Raw genomic sequence first — 19,125 nt, forward strand, 5'->3', positions numbered from 1 at the left:
TGGAACAGTGGTTAACACTGTTACCTCACAGCTCCACGGGCCCATGGTCGATTCCAGCCATGGGTCACTGCCTGTGTGGAGTTTACATGTTCTCCCAGTGCCTGCTTGGGTTTCCTCTGGGTGCTCCGGTTTCTTCCCACAGTCCAAAGATGTGCAAGTTAGGTGGATTGGCCATGCTAAATTGCCACTTAATGTCAGGGGGACCAACTATGCTAAATGCATAGGGTTATGGTGTTAGGACCTGGATAGGATTGTAGTCGGTGCAGACTCTCTGGGCTGAATAGCCTCCTTCAGCTCTGTAGGATTCTATGATCCTATAATTGAATACATTTAAGACACGGGTAGATAGGTTTCTGATAGACAGGGGGATTAAGGGTTATGGGGAGAAAGTGAGAAAGTGGAACTGATCCATTTCAGATCAGCCATGATCTTATTGAATGGTGGGGCAAGCTCGAAGGGCTAGATGGCCTACTCCTGCTCCTATTTCTTATGTTCTTATGTTCTCATGATTCTAAAATCCTCAGGAGATGGAGGATTGAAAGAATCCCAAGGCACAGAGTTCCAAATTGCATGTCAGTGGGCAGCGTTCAAAGTGGAGAAATAAAGTACAGAAAGGAGTGTGATGGGGGTTGAATTGGCCACAGATGGAGGCCAGAGTGAAGAGAGTTTGTTTTAGTCTTCAGCTGTGAGAGTCACTGGCCAGCCCAGCAATTTTTGTCCATCCCTAATTGTTCTTGAGAAGGTGGTGATGAACTGCCTTCTTGAACTGCTGGAGTCTGTGTGGTGTAGGTACACCTACAGAGCTGTTAGGAAGGGGCCTCCAGGATTTTGAGAAAACAGCCAATGTATTTCCAAGTCAGGATGGTGCATGGTTAGGATGGGAACTTCCAGGATGTGTTCTTCCCATGTGTCTGTTGCCCTTGAACCTCTGGATGGTAGCAGTCATGGGTTTGGAAGGTGCTGCCTAAGGAGCCTTGGTGAGTTCCCACAGTATATCTTGTAGATGGTCCATACTATGTGTCGGTGGTGGAGAAAGTGAATGTTGGTGGATCAAGTGCCAATCAAGTTGGGCTGTTTTGCCCTGGATGGCACTGAGCTTCTTGAGTATTGTTGGAGCTGCACTCATCCAGGCAAAGGAGATTATTCCATTACATTGCTGACTTGTGCCTTGTAGACAGTGGATAGGCTTTGGGGAGTCAGGAGGAGAGAATTCCTTGCAGAATTCGTAGCCACAGATTTATATAACTATTCTAGTTCAGTTCCTTGTCAATCGTAACCCCTAGGATGTTGATATTTGGCATTTCAGCAATGGTAATGCCATTGAATGTCAAGGGATGGTGTTTAGATTCTCTCTTGTTGGAGCTGGTCAGTGCCTGCACCAGAGTAACACAGACATTATTTACCTCTTGTTAGCCCAAGCCTAGATATCGTCTAGGTCATGCTGCATTTGAACACAGACTGCTTAGAGTAGTTATGATTCAGCCCCATCGCTGGGTGTCTGAAATCATATGCTCAGTTTAATAAATCCAATAAAAAAATCTGGAATTAAAAATCTACTGATGACCAGGAAACCATTAATTGTTGGAAAAACCCATCTGGGTTGTCCTTTAGGGAAGGAAATCTGGGTGACACAGTGGCATCGTGGTTAGCACTGCTGCCTCACAGTGCCAGGGACCTGGGTTCAATTCTGGTCTCGGGTCACTGTCTGTGTATGGTTTGCACATTCTCCCCATGTCTGCATGGGTTTCCTCCAGGTGCTCCGGTTTCCTCCTACAGCCCAAAGATGTGTGGGTTGGGTGGAGACTGGCCATGTTAAATTGACTCCTTAGTGTCGGGGGGGGGGGTAAGTGGGTAAAATACTTGGGGTTATGGGGATAGGGCTTGGGTGGGATTGTTGTTGGTGAAGGGTCGATGGGCCGAATGGCCTTCTCCTGCACTGTAGTGTTTCCATGTAAGGTAGATTTCTTCCCCTGGAGGGCATTAGTGAACCAAATGAATTTTTACCATGATCCAGTAGCTTTATGGTCTTTATTAGTGAGACACATCTTTTATTTATTAACTAATTCAATTGAAATTACCTCAGCTGCCATGGTGCATCCTGGTCTCATGGGGACTAGACCAGGATTCTGGATGAGCAGCACATTAATGAAAGATCCCATAGCCCTTGGCCCACTGAGCCAGTCACTCAAAGCATGGGCAAGACCAACCCAGTAACGAAGGTTTAGAGTGGAATATTTTAGTCAGATGCATTTATCATTAAGAATCAGTGGCAGAAACCAGTGAGTGGAGCAAGATGACGCTTTGTGCCTCACTGATAATTACAGTTATACATTAATCACTTACTCAACTTGTCACATACAATTAAACCTGCTCATGGGGTACAACAAGTAATTATGAAAGCTAGTAGATTGTTACCATTTATTTGTGAAGGCAAGTGAACACAGAAGCAGAAATGTTATGCTTCAGTTCTACTGGACATTGGCGAGACCGCATCTGGGGCCCTGTGTTCAATATTGGTCTCCTTGTTTAAGGAAGCATGTAAATGTGTTAGAAGCAGTTCAGGGAAGGTTAAAGGCAAAATGTTGTGGATGCTGGAATTGGAAACAGAAAAATTGCTGGAAAATCTCAGCAGGTCTGACAGCATCTGTAGGAAAGAGAATAGAGCCAATGTTTCATCGAATCCTGACAGTGCGGAAGTCTGCACCGACCACAATCCCACCCAGGTCCCATTCCCGTAACCCCACATATTTACCCTGCTAATCCCCCTGACACTAGGTCAGTTTTAGGATGACCAATGCACCTGACCCACACATCTTTGGACTGTGGGAGGAAACCGGAGCATCCGGAGGAAACCCACACAGACACATGGAGAGTGTGCAAACTCCGCAAGGTTGGAATTGAACCTGGGTCCTTGTTACTGTGAGGCAGCAGTGCTAATCACTTTGCCACTGTCTCACTCAATTTTCGAGTCTAGATGACCCAGGGAAGGTTTAGAATCATAGAAACCCTACAGTGCAGAAAGAGGCCATTTGGCCCATCAAGTCTGCACTGACCACAATCCCACCCAGGCCGTACCCCCATATCCCTACACATTCACCTGCCAATCCCTTCAACCTATGCATCTCAGGACACTAAGAGCAACTTTAGTATGGTCAATCAACCTAACCCCCACATCTTTGGACTGTGGGAGGAAACTGAAGCACCCAGAGGATACCCACGCAGACACAAGGACAATGTGCAAATTCCACACAGACAGTGACCCAAGCCAGAAATCGAACCCGGGTCCCTGGAGCTGTGAAGCAGCAGCGCTAACCACTGTGTTACCATGCCACATGTTTAATTCCAGGAATAGAAGGGTTGTCTTGTGAGGAAAGATTGGATAGGTTAAGCTTGTATCCGCTGGAGTTTTGAAGAGAAGAAGTGACTTTGATTGAGATTTGAGGGATATTGACAAAACGGAGAGGATGTATCCTCTTGTGGGAGAACCTAGAACTAGAGGTCACTGGTTAAATAAAAGGGATTTAGGACACAGACGAGGAGAATTCTTTTCTCTCAGAGAAAATTTAACTTGCTCAAAAGGCGGTGAAAACAGAGTCTTTAAATATTTTTGAGGGTAGAGCTATATAGATTCTTGATAAACAAGAGGGGTGAAAAGTTACAGGATCAGTGGGATTGTAGAGTTGTGGTTACAGTCAGATCAATCTTATTGAATGGCAGAGTAGGCTTGACCAGCCAATTCATATACTCGCATGAGTAGCTTTTTGCAATGATTACTGCTCTATCATAGAATCTCTACAGGACAGAAGGAGGCTATTTGGCCCATCAAGTCTTCACCAATGATAATCCCACCCTATGTATTTACCCTGCATAATCCCTCTGACACTAAGGGGCAATTTATCATGGCTAGTTAACCCGACCTCACAATGAGAGGAAACTATGCACCCAGAGGAAATCCACGCAGACATGGAGAGAAAGTGCAAACTGACCTGAGGTCAGAATCGAACCCAGGTCCCTGACGCTATGAGGTAGCAGTGCTAACCACTGTGCCACTGTGCCATGATACATTGCCAATCAAACAATGCGATCGAAAAATTTAACCTCACGTCCTCTTTGTAATTTCCGCAGGAAGAGGGTCGAAGGCATCTCGTTCTCTTTCCATTACACCTATTAATTCTGGCTGTTGACAATGAGAAAAACAAGTTTATTTATCAGGTAAAAATCTATGTGTTCTCGTTCCTTTTAAATCAGATTACAGAACGATGGGTTGAAGTCCCCTCACACAACAGCCTTGTACGTTTCCGTTGAATCCAATAGTTAGAGACTGAAATGGGCTGCTGATATGAGAGTGCTGAGGACCAATTTCATCCCCTGAGACCCACCAGTACGCTACAAACCTCTCTCTTATTGTTCACCTCCTTGACATGTTGAGGAGAGTGAGTATTGTTTGGGGGGGAGGGAGGGTTAGGGAGGGGGGACGGGGGAATTAGGGCTGTTCCAGGGGGGCGTGATGTAGGGAGAAGGGCAGGAAATTGACTTGTCTTGCTGCCTCCTTCTTCCAGGTTACTGTCCAGCCTGGTATTTCTGAGCCCAAGATATTTGACATCTCTCACCTGGGAGAAGACAATGAGAGGAGGTGATGGCCTAGTGGTATTATCACAAGACTATTAATTCAGCAACTCAGCGAATGTTCTGGGGACCCAGGGTTCAAATCCCACCATGGTAAATGGTGGAACTTGAATTCAATTTAAAAAAATCTGGAATTAAAAATCTACTGATGACCTTGAAACCAATGACAATGAAAGCAACGGTTTCATTGTCAACAGTCAGAAAAAAAACATCTTGTTACTAACGTCCTTTAAAGAAGGAAATCTGCTGATCTTACCTGGTGATTCCAGAGCCACAGCAATGTGGCTCTCAACTACCCTCCAAAGGCAACCAAGGAGGACAATAAATACCGGCCAGCCAGTGACACCCATGTCCATAGAATCCTACAGTACAGAAGGAGGCCATTTAGCCCATCAAGTCTGCACCGACCACAATCCCACCCAGGCTCTATCCTCATAACCCCATGTATTTTCCCTAGCTAGTCACCCTGACACTAAGAGGCAATTTAGCATGGCCAATCCGCACATCTTTAGACCGTGGGAGGAAACCAGAGCACCCGGAGGAAACTCACGCAGACAGGGGGAGAAAGTGCAAACTCCACACAGACCCAAGCGAGAATCGAACCTAGATCCCTGGTGCTGTGAGGCCGCAGTGCTAACCACTGTGCCACCCCATGTCCCATGAATGAATAAAAAAAAGTTGAGATTATAGAAAGGAAGATCCTTACTCACCTTTCATGACCGGAGGACATCCCTAAGTGCTGTGCAGCTGACTAATTATTTCTGCAGTGGGGCCACCACTGAAATCTCGGAAATGTGGCTGCCAATCTGTGCACAGCAATATGGTAACGATCAGAGAACCTGCTTTGGTCATGTTGAATCAGGGGTGGCTATTGGCCTGGACAGCAAGGATTAATTCCTCGTCAAATCCGTATCTTTTCCCTCCACCTGACACCTAACACCCCACGGATTCCTTGATTTGTAGATGATTACAGCACAGGAGGAGGCCATTCGGCCCATTGTGTCCAGGCCAATCAACAAAGATGTGACTACATTAATCCCATTTTTCAGTGCTTGGTTCATAGCCCTGGAGGTTACAGCAACACAAGTGAATATCTAATTAATTATTAAATGGGCGGTAGGTTGGCAGAGTGGTTAGTACTGCTGCCTCACAGCAGCAGGGACCTGGGTTCGATTTCTAGCTTGTCTCACTGTGCATTCTCCCTGTGCCTCCCTGAGTTTCCTCTGGGTGCTCCGGTTTTGTTCCACAGTCCAAAGACGTGCTGGTTAGGTGCATTGGTCATGCTAAATTCTCCCTCAGTGTACCTGAACAGGTGCTGGACTGTGGCGATTAGTGGATTTTCACAGTAGCTTCATTGCAATGTTAATGTAAGCCTACTTGTGGCAATGGTAAATAACTTGAAAAAAAGCTGAATGTTATCAGGGTTTCTGACTCAATCACCCTTTCAAGGAACAAGTTCCAAATTCCCACCATCCTCTGGGTAAAAAAGTTTCTCCCCAACTTCCCTCTGAGCCAATGGGTGGCACAGTGGTTAACACTGCTGCCTCACAGCGCCAGGGACCCGGGTACAACTCTTGGCTTGGGTCACTATCTGTGCAAAGTCTGCACATTCTCCCTGTGTCTGTGTGGGTTTCCTCCACATGTTCCGGTTTCCTCCCATAGTCCAAAAGACGTGCTGGTTAGGGTGCATTGGCCATGCTAAATTCTCCCTCAGTGTACCCGAACAGGCACCAGAGTGTGGCAACCAGGGGATTTTCACAGTAACTTCATTGGCATGCTAATGTAGACCTCCTTATTACACTAATGAATAAACGTTAAACTTTAATCCCTTACGTTAAGTCAATGCCACCTGATTATTGATCCCTCTACTAATGGAGAAAGTGCTTCCTTATCCACCTTATCTCTGCCCCTCATAATCTTACCCACTTCTACCAGGTTCCCTCTCAACCTTCACTACTCCAAGGCAAACAGCCCCAGCCTGTCCAACCTTTCCTCATAACTCAGCCCCTCCCAGCCAGGCAGCGTTCTGGTAAATCTCTGCACCCTCCAGCGCACTCACTTCCCGCCTATCTATTTAACATCTCTCCAAGAGACAAATGACAATGCAGCACTTCCTCAGTACCACACCGGGGTTTCAGCTTTGATTTCCACACTCAGGTCCCAGACTGGAACTTTAACCCACGTTGTTCTGCCTCAAGAGGCGAGAAGTGTTACCCACGTGATCCTGAAATCTACCCAAACTTTCGTCCCCACTCCCTGTGAGAGGAGGCAGGGTGATTTCCTGAACTTCTAGTCTTGCTGGATGGATAGTTCTACTCCAGAGTGGGGAGGGGTCAGATCATTGCCTGAAGCCTGGCTCTCCAAGGGTCTCTGGTTGAGGTTGGAACCAAGGGAGGGAATAACCTCCACTTACAGTGAAATGGAAATAGTCTGTGGGAGGAATCTGTGTGTAATCACACCAGGTTATAGCAGTGGCACAGTGATTAGCATTGCTGCCTCACAGCGCCAGGGGCCTGGGTTCAATTCCCAGCTTGGGTCACTGTCTGTGCGGAGTCTGCACATTCTCCCTGTGTCTGCGTGGGTTTCCTCTGGGTGTTCCGGTTTCCTCCCACAGTCCGAAAGACATGCTGGTTAGGTGCATTGGCTATGCTAAATTCGCCCTCAGTGTACCTGAACAGGCACCGGAGTGTGGCGAGTAGGAGATTTTCACAGTAACTTCATTGCAGTGTTAATGTAAGTCTAATTGTGACACTGATAAAGAAACTTTAAAACTTTAGTGCAACAGGTTTATTTGATATCACAAGGCTTTTTCAGGTGACAAGGGAGCAGTGCTGTGAAAACTTGTCATTTCAAATAAACCTGTTGGACTGTGACCTGGCATCACATGACCTCTCATCTTGTCCACCCCAGTCCAACACCGGCATCTCCACATCTGCGTGTAATAGACACATATGTAGAAGGACATGTGTCTATGGGAGACAGATAAAAGAGATCCTTTTATGAGTAGGATTGTGTTCGGTGCAGACTTGACGGGATAACAGGCCTCCTTCTGCGCTGTAGGGATTCTGGGATAATAATATAGGGGAGGCGATGGCCTCGTGGTATTGTCATTAGACTATTAACCCAGGACCTCAGCTAATGTCCTGGGGGACCCGGGTTCAAATCCCACCACGGCAGATGGTGGAATTTGAATTCAATAAAAAATATCTGAAATTAAGAATCTACTGATGACCATGAAACCATTGTCAATCGTTGGAAAAACCTGTCTGGTTCACTAATGTCCTTTAGGGAAGGAAATCTGCCGACCTTAATCAATCTGGCTGACAAGTGACTCCAGAGCCTCAGCAATGTGGTTGACTCTCAACTGCCCTCGGGCAACTACAGTTGGGCAATAAATGCTGGCCAGTCAGTATGAACGGATAAAAAAAGAATAACCTTGCACTTGAGGGACTGTGCGAGCGACGTGATTGTGTAAGGCGGCTGTGTACAATGAATGGAAGCGAGAGTCAGCAACATGTGTACGAGAGATTTTGTCACACAAACAATTAGAGGGAAAACTGTTGACTGGAGAGAAGGGTTTCCTGTGAAATGATTGAATAACAAAAGTTTCTAAACACTTTTGGGGGGGATAAAGAGTGAACCTTAAAAAATCACAACTGCCTCACTCTGGATGGAACAAAAGAATGGCTAACATTTCACTAATACCCTCTTTATTTTCCAGGGATTGTTACCACTGTCTGGGATTTCAGTCAAGGCAACGATGAAAGACACTTTTGAAATTACCGGTAAGAGCAGAAAAATATGAATTCAGACAAATGAGGGGGAATCGCATAGAGACTTATAAAATTCTAACAGAACTAGACAGGGTAGACGCAGGGAGGATATTCCCAATGGTGGGGGGAGTCCAGAACCAGGGGTCACAATCTGAGGATTTAGGGTAGAATATTGAAGGTGAGGAGACATTTCTTCACCCAAAGAATGGTGAGTCTGTAGAATTCATTACCACAGGAAGTTGTTGATGCCAAAACATTGAATTCATTCAAGAGGCGGCTGGATATAGCACCTGGGGCGAATGGGATCAAAGATTATGGGGAAAAAGCAGGATTAGACTGTTGAGTTGGATGATCAGCCATGATCATGATTGAATGGTGGAGCAGGCTCGGAGGGCCAAATGGCCTCCTCCTGTTCCTATCTTCTATATTTTGGAGAGCTGTTCCTTCATCCAGTGAGTGGCCGCATTACTATAGCCACTGAAGGAGCAGTGCTCCGAAAGCTCGTGATTCCAAATAAACCTGTTGGACTTTAACCTGGTGTTGTGAGACTTCTTACTGTGCCCCATCTTAATCCAACTCCGGCATCTCCACGTCATGATAAAAATAGATGGTGCGCTCATTATCACCTTGTTATTTGTGGGAGCTTGCTGTGCGTAAATTGGCTGCCGCATCTCCCACATTGCAGCAGTGACCACACTTCAAAAACACACTAGTCGTAAAATGCTTGAGACATCCAGAGGGTTGTGATTAGGTGCTACGCAAATGTGAGTCTTTCTTTCTCATAGCTCCATCAAAATGATCAGATATTCAAAGCCCTCCAAATACCAACAAAGTTTGCAGAGAAAGTTTACCCACAGCCCCATTGGGAGCTGATGGACATTGAAATCTAGTTAGACAGCTGTCAGAGATAGTGTGGGGCTGGATGACACCAAGTGTTCTACAATTAGTCACCATTCACATATTAAACTACCCTTGATAAATAGAACAAGATAAGGCATACTAGTATGGTGGCGCTGTGGTTAGCACTGCTGCCTCACAGTATCAGGGACCTGGGTTCAATTTCCTGTGTGGGTCACTGTCTGTGCGGAGTCTCCCCGTGCCTGTGTGGGTTTCCTCTGTGTGCTTTGGTTTCCTCCTACAGTCCAAAAGATGTGTTGGCCATGCTAAATTCTCCCCAGTGTAGTCGAACAGGTGCTGCAGTGTAGCGACTAAGGGATTTTGACAGTAAATTCATTGTAGTGTTAATATAAGCCGACTTGTGACTAATAAATAAACTTTAACCTAATAATCAACAAGCTGTCAGTCCATCATATATATTGATTGCATCTTGAGAAATCAGCTAACTGCATTTAACAATAACTTCAAGTGTAGGGTGGTCATCAAGTAAATAATCCAGTTCAGACAAAGGAGCTTCTTTTCTGTTACATTTCTTGAGATTACAGTAGCCCATTGTACCAGGCACTCTGTGCTGTTGATCAAATAAAAAAATTAACATTATTATAGCACCTTTCCTCAGTTTCAGGCTATCATGAAGATCATCGAACCATGGAATCCTACAGTGCAGGAGGAGGCCATTCTGGCCATCGAGTCTGCACTGACCACAATCCCACCTAGGCCATGTCCATGTAAGCCCATGCATTTACGCTAACTAGCAACCCTCCGCCCCGCCCCCGACACTAAAGGGCAATTTAGCACGGCCAATCCACCTAACCCGCACATCTTTGGACTGTGGGAGAAAACCAGAGCACCCAGAAGACCAGGCAGACACGGGGAGAATGTGCAAACTCCACACAGACAGTGACCCACGCTGCGAATTGAACCTGGGTCTCTGATGGGGCAGCAGTGTTAACCACTGTGCCACTGTGTCACCCAGATCTCTGAAACTAATTTACTACTTTTGAAATAGCTTTCACTACTTGGGGAAATGCGGCAATCAATTTTACTTAATTAATTTGTAGATTTATTCATCAAAACATTTTCTTTAAGGGTAAAATTCGTCTCTGGGATTTGATTTGATTTATTATTTGTTACATGTACTAACATACAGTGAAAAGTATTGTTTCTTGCATGCTATACAGACACAGCATACCATTCATAGAGAAGGAAACGAGAGAGTGCAGAATGTAATGTCATATCTAGGGTGAAGAGAAAGATCAACTAGATTCATGTTGGACTGATTGAAATCTGTCTTGTTTGAATTGAGTTGAGTTCCAGAGTCTTAATCCAATTGGGCTGATACTCAAACATTTCAAACAAAAGGCCTACATTTCGGCAGATCTTTCCCAAACACAGGTCTCACAGACAATAGCAAGACAAATAAGTATTTAATCACTTCTTATTGGTACTGGATGAGGGAGGAATGTTGTCCGAGACACCCTATTCTTCTTTGATTAACATCCCTTAACTGCTTTTAACATCCCCTTTGAAAGTGGTGTTTAAGTTTATTGGTGTCACATTAACACTGCAATTAAGTTATTGTGAAGTTCCCCTAGGTGCCACACACTGGCATCTATTTGGGTACACTGAGGGAGAATTTAGCATGGCCAATGCACCTCTTTCGGACTGTGGAAGGAAACAGGAGCACCCGGAGGAAACCCACGCAGACACGGGGGGAAGGTGCAAACTCCACACAGACAGTGACCCGAGCTGGGAATCGAACCCGGCTCCCTAGCATTGTGAAGCAGCAGTGCTAACCACTGTGCCGCCCTTCTAATGCAGCACTCCCTCAGGACGACAGCGAAGTGTAAAATCTCTGTTTGAGTTTTCAACCCACAACCTTTTAATTCAGAGTTTCAAATGTCAGCCAGCACCAAGCTGGGATTTTTTTATTGAGGCAGATCGAGTGTTCATGCGAAGGCTGCCCTTTAGAAAGCAGCAATAACAAGGGAGGTGTTCTCCGTGACTACGTTTGCTCTGTTCTTCAAAACAATGATGTCACTCTCGATAGTCACTTCAACTCGCCAGAAATTCAGCAAAACACTTTCCATAACAGGTGAAATCCAACTCTGGGACCTGGGTTCACACCCATTTCAGACTTTTTATTTTATTCACTCATGGGGCATGGGCATTGCTGCCTAGGCCAGCATTTATTGCCCATCCCTAGTTGGCCCTTGAGAAGGTGGTGCTGAGCTGCCTACTTGAATCGCTGCAGACCACGTGCTGTGGGTTGACCCGTTAGGGAGGGGATTCCAGGATTTTGACCCAGCGACTGCGAAGGAATGGCTGATATATTTCTAAGGATCAAATTCTTCCCTGTTTGATTAGCTGTAAGTCATAAGAACATAAGAACTAGGAGCAGGAGTCGGCCATTCAGCCCCTTTCGCCTGCTCCACCATTTAATACAATCATGGCTGATCTCACCTTGGCCTCAAATCCACTTTCCCGTCGATTCACCATAGCTCTTCAAACTCTCACTAACTAAAAATCTGTCCACCTCTTCCTGAAATTTACTCAATGTCCCAGCATCCACCGCACTCTGGGGCAGCGAATTCTACAGACTCACCAGCCCTTGAGATAAGTACATTCATAAGAACATAAGAACATAAGAAATAGGAGCAGGAGTAGGCCATCTAGCCCTTCGAGCCTGCCCCGCCATTCAATAAGATCATGGCTGATCTGTTGTGGCTCAGTTCCACTTTCCCGCCCTCTCCCCATAACCCTTAATCCCCTCTCTTATCAAGAACCCATCAACCCGCTTCTTAAAAATATTTAGCGAGGCAGCCTCCACCACTTCAACGGGCAGAGAATTCCAGAGATTCACCACCCTTTGAGTGAAGAAGTTCCTCCTCAACTCCGTTCTAAACCGCCTCCCCTTTATCTTGAGGCTGTGCCCCCTAGTCCTACTGTCTTTTTTGAGCGGGAAGAGTCTCTCCACCTCTATCCTATCCATCCCATTCATCATCTTATACGTCTCAATGAGATCTCCCCTCATTCTTCTAAACTCTAACGAGTACAAGCCTAGTTTATTCAGCCTCTCCTCATAGCTCAATCCCCTCAACTCCGGTATCAGCCTAGTAAACCTCCTCTGCACTCCCTCCAGGGCCAAAATATCCTTGCAAAATATCCATTCTCCTCATCTCTGTTTTAAATCTGCCACCCCTTATCCCAAAATTATGACCCCTTGTCCTGGATTGACCCACAAGGGGAAACACCCTCTCACGTCTACTTTGGCAATCCCCCTTCTCATCTTGTACACCTCAATTAGATCTCTCATTCTTCTAAACTCTGAGGAATATAGGTCTAAACTGTCCATTGTCTCTTCATCAGTCAAACCCCTCATCTTTGGAATCAATCGAGTGAACCTCCTCTGAATCGCCTATCATGCAACTACATCCCTCCTCAATAAGAAATCTCACAACACCAGGTTAAAGTCCAACTAGTTTATTTGGAATCATGAGCTTTTGGAGCAATGCTCCTTCAGGTCAGTGACACTGAGTATTGCTTAGCCATGCTGAGTGTTGTAATACAAACACAACATACAAGATTGAATATGACTTTTATGTTCATATTCAACCCAGTTCGTCACCACACTTTAGGAAGGACGTGATGACATTAGAGACAGTGCAGAAAAGATTCATGACAGTGGCTCCAGGGATGAGAAACTTCAGTAATGAAGATAGATCGGAGAAGTTAGGACTATTTTCTGTCCACAAGAAACTGTGTGTCTTGAATACTGTGACTTACAATAGATTGGCCAGGGACCTGGGTTCGATTCCAGCCACGGGTGACTGTCTAGGTGGGATTTTCTGGCCATACTCGTCCCAAGACCAGAAAATCCTGCCTGAGGTCAACAGACCTTTCTATGGTTCATGTCCCACCTGCTACGTTTCCTGTAGTGAGCTGGGTGGGAAAGTTTCGCCCTCTGTGCGGAGTCTGCATATTCTCCCCATGTCTGTGTGGGTTTCCTCCGTGTATGACAGTTTCCTTCCACAATCCAAAGATGTGTAGGTTAGGTGGATTGGCCATGCTACATTGCCCCTTAGTGTCCAAAGATATATAGATTGGTGGTGTAAATGCTTGGGGCTAGAGGGATAGGATCTGATGCTCTGTCAGAGAGTTGGTGCAGACCCAGTGGGCTGAATGGCCTCCTTCTGCATTGTAGCGATTCTAAGATGTAGTATGAAGCAGGTTGCAAATGTATTATTCAGGGATCAAGTGGTTTTTGAAAGAGAGGCAACAGGTGAAGGATTAAGAATGACCAAAGCCCAATTATACTTCATGTCTTTGGCAATGGAATATCAGGACGGCAAAGTTCAAGACAAATTCCAAAAAACAAACTGTGAGAGGCTGATGTGGCAAGGAAAATCTCTCTAATGTGGCAAAAGCAAGTTCCTACAGCTGCAAATGTGAGAGGAATTTGTGAGTGGTGGCAGAGAAATGGGTGATGAGAAAATTGAAAAAGAATCCAGAGATACAGATATCTCTATGTGTCATACTCTCCACTGATGCTGTGGCAATTTTATACCTTGAACATGAAGGCAGAAGAAAAAACCATAAAGATGGGTACCTGGCATAAAAATAGCTGCCTGGCACATAAGAGGTGAAAAGGCATTAAACCTGCACTGACTTCCAACACAGACACTGACTTCCAAACACAGGCAACTATTTAAAATTTAAACCACAGGACAGACAGTTAATTGAATTAAAACAGGGAACAAACACTTCAGGAAGCCAGGCACCTTAAAAGATAAAAATAGTCCTGGGATAATGTGGTCTGATAGGGAGATTAAGAACAGGAATGCATAAACACAAAGGAACCATGTACTACAAGAATAGAATAAATTAAGTCATTGCTAAAGAAGAAATATATCCATTCATGGAACAATGTGATATTGAAATGATAATGGCTATACCTGTCCATAATAATGAGCTAAGAAATATTGTACCCATTTGACCATAACGATGTGATAATCATGTCTGGTCCACCTATTGTGTAAAGGGTATAAAGGTGGACTGCTTCTATTGTTTCATTGAGAGAAGGTAGCTGTCCAGTACAGCGGGGCACTGGTACCTTTTCTCCACGAAGCTTCATTAAATAAACTGTATTGTTGTCCCTCCAGTCTGACTCCGAAGTGGTAATTTTTCCCACAACAAACAACATTAGCACCTTGAGGATATGGGAGACTAAAGGTTAAAGCAAATAAGATGACACTAAATTGAGGCTGGAGATTTTGCATTGTATACTTTAAGGGTAGGAAAATCTGTTCTAATACAACAGACATCTGGATAGCTTCATAATAGAATAGGCTTTAAATTGTCCTCATTTGTCTCTGTTTCATTTTTTCATCAGGGTCCATGTTTGACTCGAGGGTAATCACTTGTTCAGATCCAGAAGAGTTTAGAATATGGATGGCTCATTTGCCAAGGAGAGTGAAGAAGGCCTCCATCTATCGTCCACACAAACAGCAAAAGTTATCTGTACTGGTGAGAAATGTACTATTTATTTAGACTTAATAGGCTTCTGAGGGTGACAATCCTAATAATGTAGCTGGCATCGGAGCTTCACATTTCTCGCCTGGACGTTCAAACCCGGCTTCCTGAGGTAAGTGAAGAGTACATTATCCTGGAGTCCTTCCTTTTTGGTGCTGGAGTGTTGGAGGGAACAAAGTTATACTTCCTTTTAGCAGCTCTGGCTGCCATATTCCAGTGAATTTAAATGTTCCCAGCTGCTTTGTCAAGCCAGGAGAGAAAGAAATTATGTGTGTAAAGCAAAAGGGTGAGGGGATGGGGGCAGTGTGTTTGTAGTCGAGGGTTTGGGGAAGAGTGTAGGGGTCCAGTGAGGAGTCAGAGGGATCTCACCAACAGAGTTATGCAGGACTTGGAACTGGTTTTAATCCTTCTAGCTTTTCCTGGGTTACCAATCTGCTTGGTAAATTGGAACCATCCAAAGTCTCTTTTAACTCAGAATGTCAGAGAATTCCAGATGGAAGTTTAATACGAGATAATTTCCGAGAGTCCTGGGTTCTGTCACTGGTCTGCATTAAGTCAACTAGTATTGGTCAGGGTATTAGTTGGGACACTCAATGGTTGTGGTATCAAGTAAAATGGGAAATCTAGCAGACTTACTGCTCCTGATCACTATCCACTGGTGACGTATATATATATCTGGATGGTGTATGTGTGGGGATGGGCTCTGTTTTTACACTTCATGTGCTGAAGTGAACAGTTAGTATCCAGTATCAAGGCTCACCCATGAAGATCAGTCCTTCAGACAAGATAGAAGAAAGCAATCAATTGGCCATCCAATGGGGCCACAGAGTGGCTGGCGGGGCGGGGGGGGGGAGGTGTGTGTGTGGGTGACAGGGAGGGGGGGGCGGGGGGCATTGCTATTTAAAGGAAGGTGTCATTTAAAAAATGATCGTTGAAATTTATAACTTGGCTTAAGTGTTCATATGTTGAGAAGTTCATAAGAGTTAGACCATTCGGCCCATTGAGTCCACTCTGCTATTCTGATATTCCCCAATTTCCTGCCTTCTCCCCATAACCCTTCAACACATTACCAATTAAAAATCTGTCCAACTCCTCCTTAAATTTACTCACTGTCTCAGCATCCACTGCAGTTTGGGGAGCGAATTCCACAGATTCACAACCCTTTGGAAAAGGTAGTTTCTCCTCAACTTTGTTTAAATTTGCTACTCCTCAGCCTAAGACAATGACCTCTCGTTCTAGAATGCCCCACAAGAGGAAGCATCCCCTCCACGTCTACTTTATCCATACCTTTCATCATCTTGTGTACTCATTCTTCTAAATTCCAGAGAGTAAAGGCCTAAACTGTTCAATCTCTCTTCATATGCCAACGACATACGAGTGGATTGACAAAAGAGAAAAAGACAGGAGGGTCAGGAACTATGGACATGAAATCAGTGACATCAAATTATTCCCTTTTTGAAGGTCATCAGTGCAGACCTCTTATTATTGAAGGGTACAATTTGTAATTATGAATTGTATCTGTCTTTGCACCTAGAAAGTGGAATAAGAGAACAGCAGGAATGTTAAGACAATATTATGGATTTATATCTACTTTGTATGAGTGATATTTCTGGAGATGTGCTACTTCGATTGTAATTCTTGAAGGGAGAATTCAGTAGAATTCAAATCCTTCCTGGTCCCTGCGTAATCGGACTAGTTTCCTTGAATTTGCCGCAGAGATATGAATGAAGGAGCTTGCTTTCTCTTTTTGAACTTGTTGTGAGTGCACCCAACAGGGAAACATGTCAGCATTTTATTTAATCTTCTTTGTTTATTTGTTCCGATGGAAAGGTTCCTTGCGATGAGGCGTGGAAGAGACAGGAGCTGGAGAAATATCTGCTGCAGAATCCCATTAAAGACTGGGAAGGAAGCCCTATCCAACATCTGGGAAAGATCATTTACTTGTCCATGGTGAAAATCAACTTTGCACAGAGTGAGGTTGGTCAGATTTAGGTTAACAGATCTGCTTAGACTATTCATGAAGAGTCTGTCAATAAGTACACAGGGGCTGTCTTACACTCCAGCACTCATTAATAATGTTTCTTTGTAATTCTCTTGTTGTCCTGGAAGGTAGATCAATGGATAAGGCAGAGAAAAGCACAATCTGGAAAAATTGCTCCAAGCCTTGTGGTATGGCATACATAAAATCCCTACGATGCAGAAAGAGGCCATTTGGCCCATCACTGACAATGATCCAACCCAGGCTCTATCCCTTTAACTCCACATATTAATCCTCTAATCCCTCTTACCCACGCATCCTGTGATACTAAGGGGCAATTTAGTATGACCAATCAACCTAACCCGCACATCTTTGGATTGTGGGAGGAAACCGGAGCACCCGGAGGAAACCCCCACTCCTGACTTGTGCCTTGTAGATTGTGGACAGGTTTGGGCGGATTCAGGAAATGAGCTACTTGCTGCAGGCTTCCCCTACTCGAGGCTTAGGGTGGGAAATGCAATTGAGGGCATGCCCCCAACCACTTTGCCAACTTAGGAAGATGGCAAGCATGGTAGTTTGATGTGAAACAGTGCTTCACTCCTATTTACTTTAGTTTGAACTAAATGGTAGCGCTGTCTTTAATCTCGTTATTGAAACACGGTGACGATTATCGGTTAGCTGTGGGTAATTTCTGACTTTGCGTGTGCGCTTCAGAGGGGAAATTACTGGCCACAGCACAGATATGATATCAAAGGCTAAATGGAAGATTAACTGTAAGTATGTCGATTCACCTTTACAATGAAAATATTTTCACCACGTCTCGCTGAGGCGCTTGTGAGAAATGCGTAAGCAGTAATAGCCGGCGGATTTTTAAGTTTTGCTTTTGTTCTGTTCCTCACCTTTGAATCTAATTTTTATTTTGACATTTCTCACTGGTTGTTTTTCTTTGTCCTCTGCACCGTACCCATCAGTAAAAACAGCAAAGCAATTTGTTCAAACTGACTTCATTCTGCATTTGCCCATGTGAGAATAGCCAGGGGTGCCTCAGCCTCCTATCTCCCCATCCCTTCCTGAAGAGGGGTTCAATCTCCACTCTATCCACCACTTGGTGAACTCCATAACAATTGTGGGTGGCACAGTGGCACAGTGGTTAGCACTGCTGCCTCACATTGTCAGGGACGTGTACTTAATTCCTGGCTTGGATCACCGTCTGTGTGGAGTTTGCACATTCTCGCCATGTCCGTGTGGGTTTCCTCCGGGCGCTCCAGTTTCCTCCTACAATCCAAAGATGTGTGGGTTAGGTGCATTGGCCATTCTAAATTGCCCCTTAGTATCGTAGGATGCATAGGTAGTAGGGATTAGAGGATTAATATGTGGAGTTAAAGGGATAGAGCTTGGGTTGGATCATTGTCAGTGCAGACTCGATGGGCCAAATGGCATCTTTCTGCACTGTAGGAATATCACAAGGCTTGGAACAATTTTTCCAGATTGTGCTTTTCTCTGCCTCATCTATTCATCTACCTTCCAGAATTTTCTGTCTCGTTCTTTCCTTTCTTTACGTGCACACCTCTTTTTTTCCCTCTGTTAGGCACTTCAGATTCTCTGCTAATTCCACCAACTCTTTATGCTTTTCTCTTGAAGGTTCCTTACCCCCAATTATTTTCTTTCCATTTTTCTCCTTTGCTGATAGGCTCTTGTCGGAGTAAAGTTCCCCGGGCGCCAACCATCTAATTGTGATAGATTTGAGACCCATTAATCTTGCGTGGGTATGGATGGTGAGTGGAGCGTAGAGAAATAACAGCCAATTATGACCCGGTCTTGCTCTCATATTAACACCATGCCTGTTCCAGCAAGCGTCACTGGAGATTGACCAGGGTGAACGTCAGCTGACATTCTCCCCTCTCCCTGAAGCAACAGAAACATCTTCCTCTTTAGAGTTCATTTATCCATTGAACTATTGGCGGCACTTTCTTTTTTACATGCATTGGCCATGGCTGAGTTGGTGATCCTTTCACCCATGAGTTAGCAATTTGAACACAGAAACTATGCCTGGTCCCCCAATGCAGTATTAGTACGGTTTGAGGTACCATCTTTCAGACGAGATGTTAGAACTCAGACCTTGTCCGTCCTCCCAGGTTAATGTGAAAGATCCCACAATGCTATCTTGAAGAAGACCAGAAGATGGTGGCATGGTGGCACAGTGGTTAGCACTTCTACCTCAGAGCGCCAAGGACCCGCATTCAATCCTAGCCTTGGGCGACTCTCTGTCTGGAGTGATAGAGTCATAGAGATTTACAGCATGGAAACAGGCCATTTGGC

General features: G+C 44.9%; 1 protein-coding gene across 1 annotated transcript in view; it reads left to right on the forward strand.

Annotated features, from left to right (window-relative positions):
- The window catches only part of LOC145360020 (putative pleckstrin homology domain-containing family N member 1), a 51,457-nt gene that overhangs the window by 22,652 nt on the left and 9,680 nt on the right, over window positions 1–19,125 (forward strand). Inside the window, exons 5-8 of the mRNA XM_080214920.1 lie at window positions 4,126–4,212; window positions 8,348–8,411; window positions 14,689–14,822; window positions 16,659–16,805. Coding sequence (XP_080071046.1) covers window positions 4,126–4,212; window positions 8,348–8,411; window positions 14,689–14,822; window positions 16,659–16,805 — 432 coding nt within the window. The remainder of the gene's footprint in view (window positions 1–4,125; window positions 4,213–8,347; window positions 8,412–14,688; window positions 14,823–16,658; window positions 16,806–19,125) is intronic.

This window comes from Carcharhinus amblyrhynchos, chromosome 30 (assembly GCF_965287045.1).
Source record: "Carcharhinus amblyrhynchos chromosome 30, sCarAmb.v2.hapA, whole genome shotgun sequence".
NCBI classification, from domain to species: domain Eukaryota; kingdom Metazoa; phylum Chordata; class Chondrichthyes; order Carcharhiniformes; family Carcharhinidae; genus Carcharhinus; species Carcharhinus amblyrhynchos.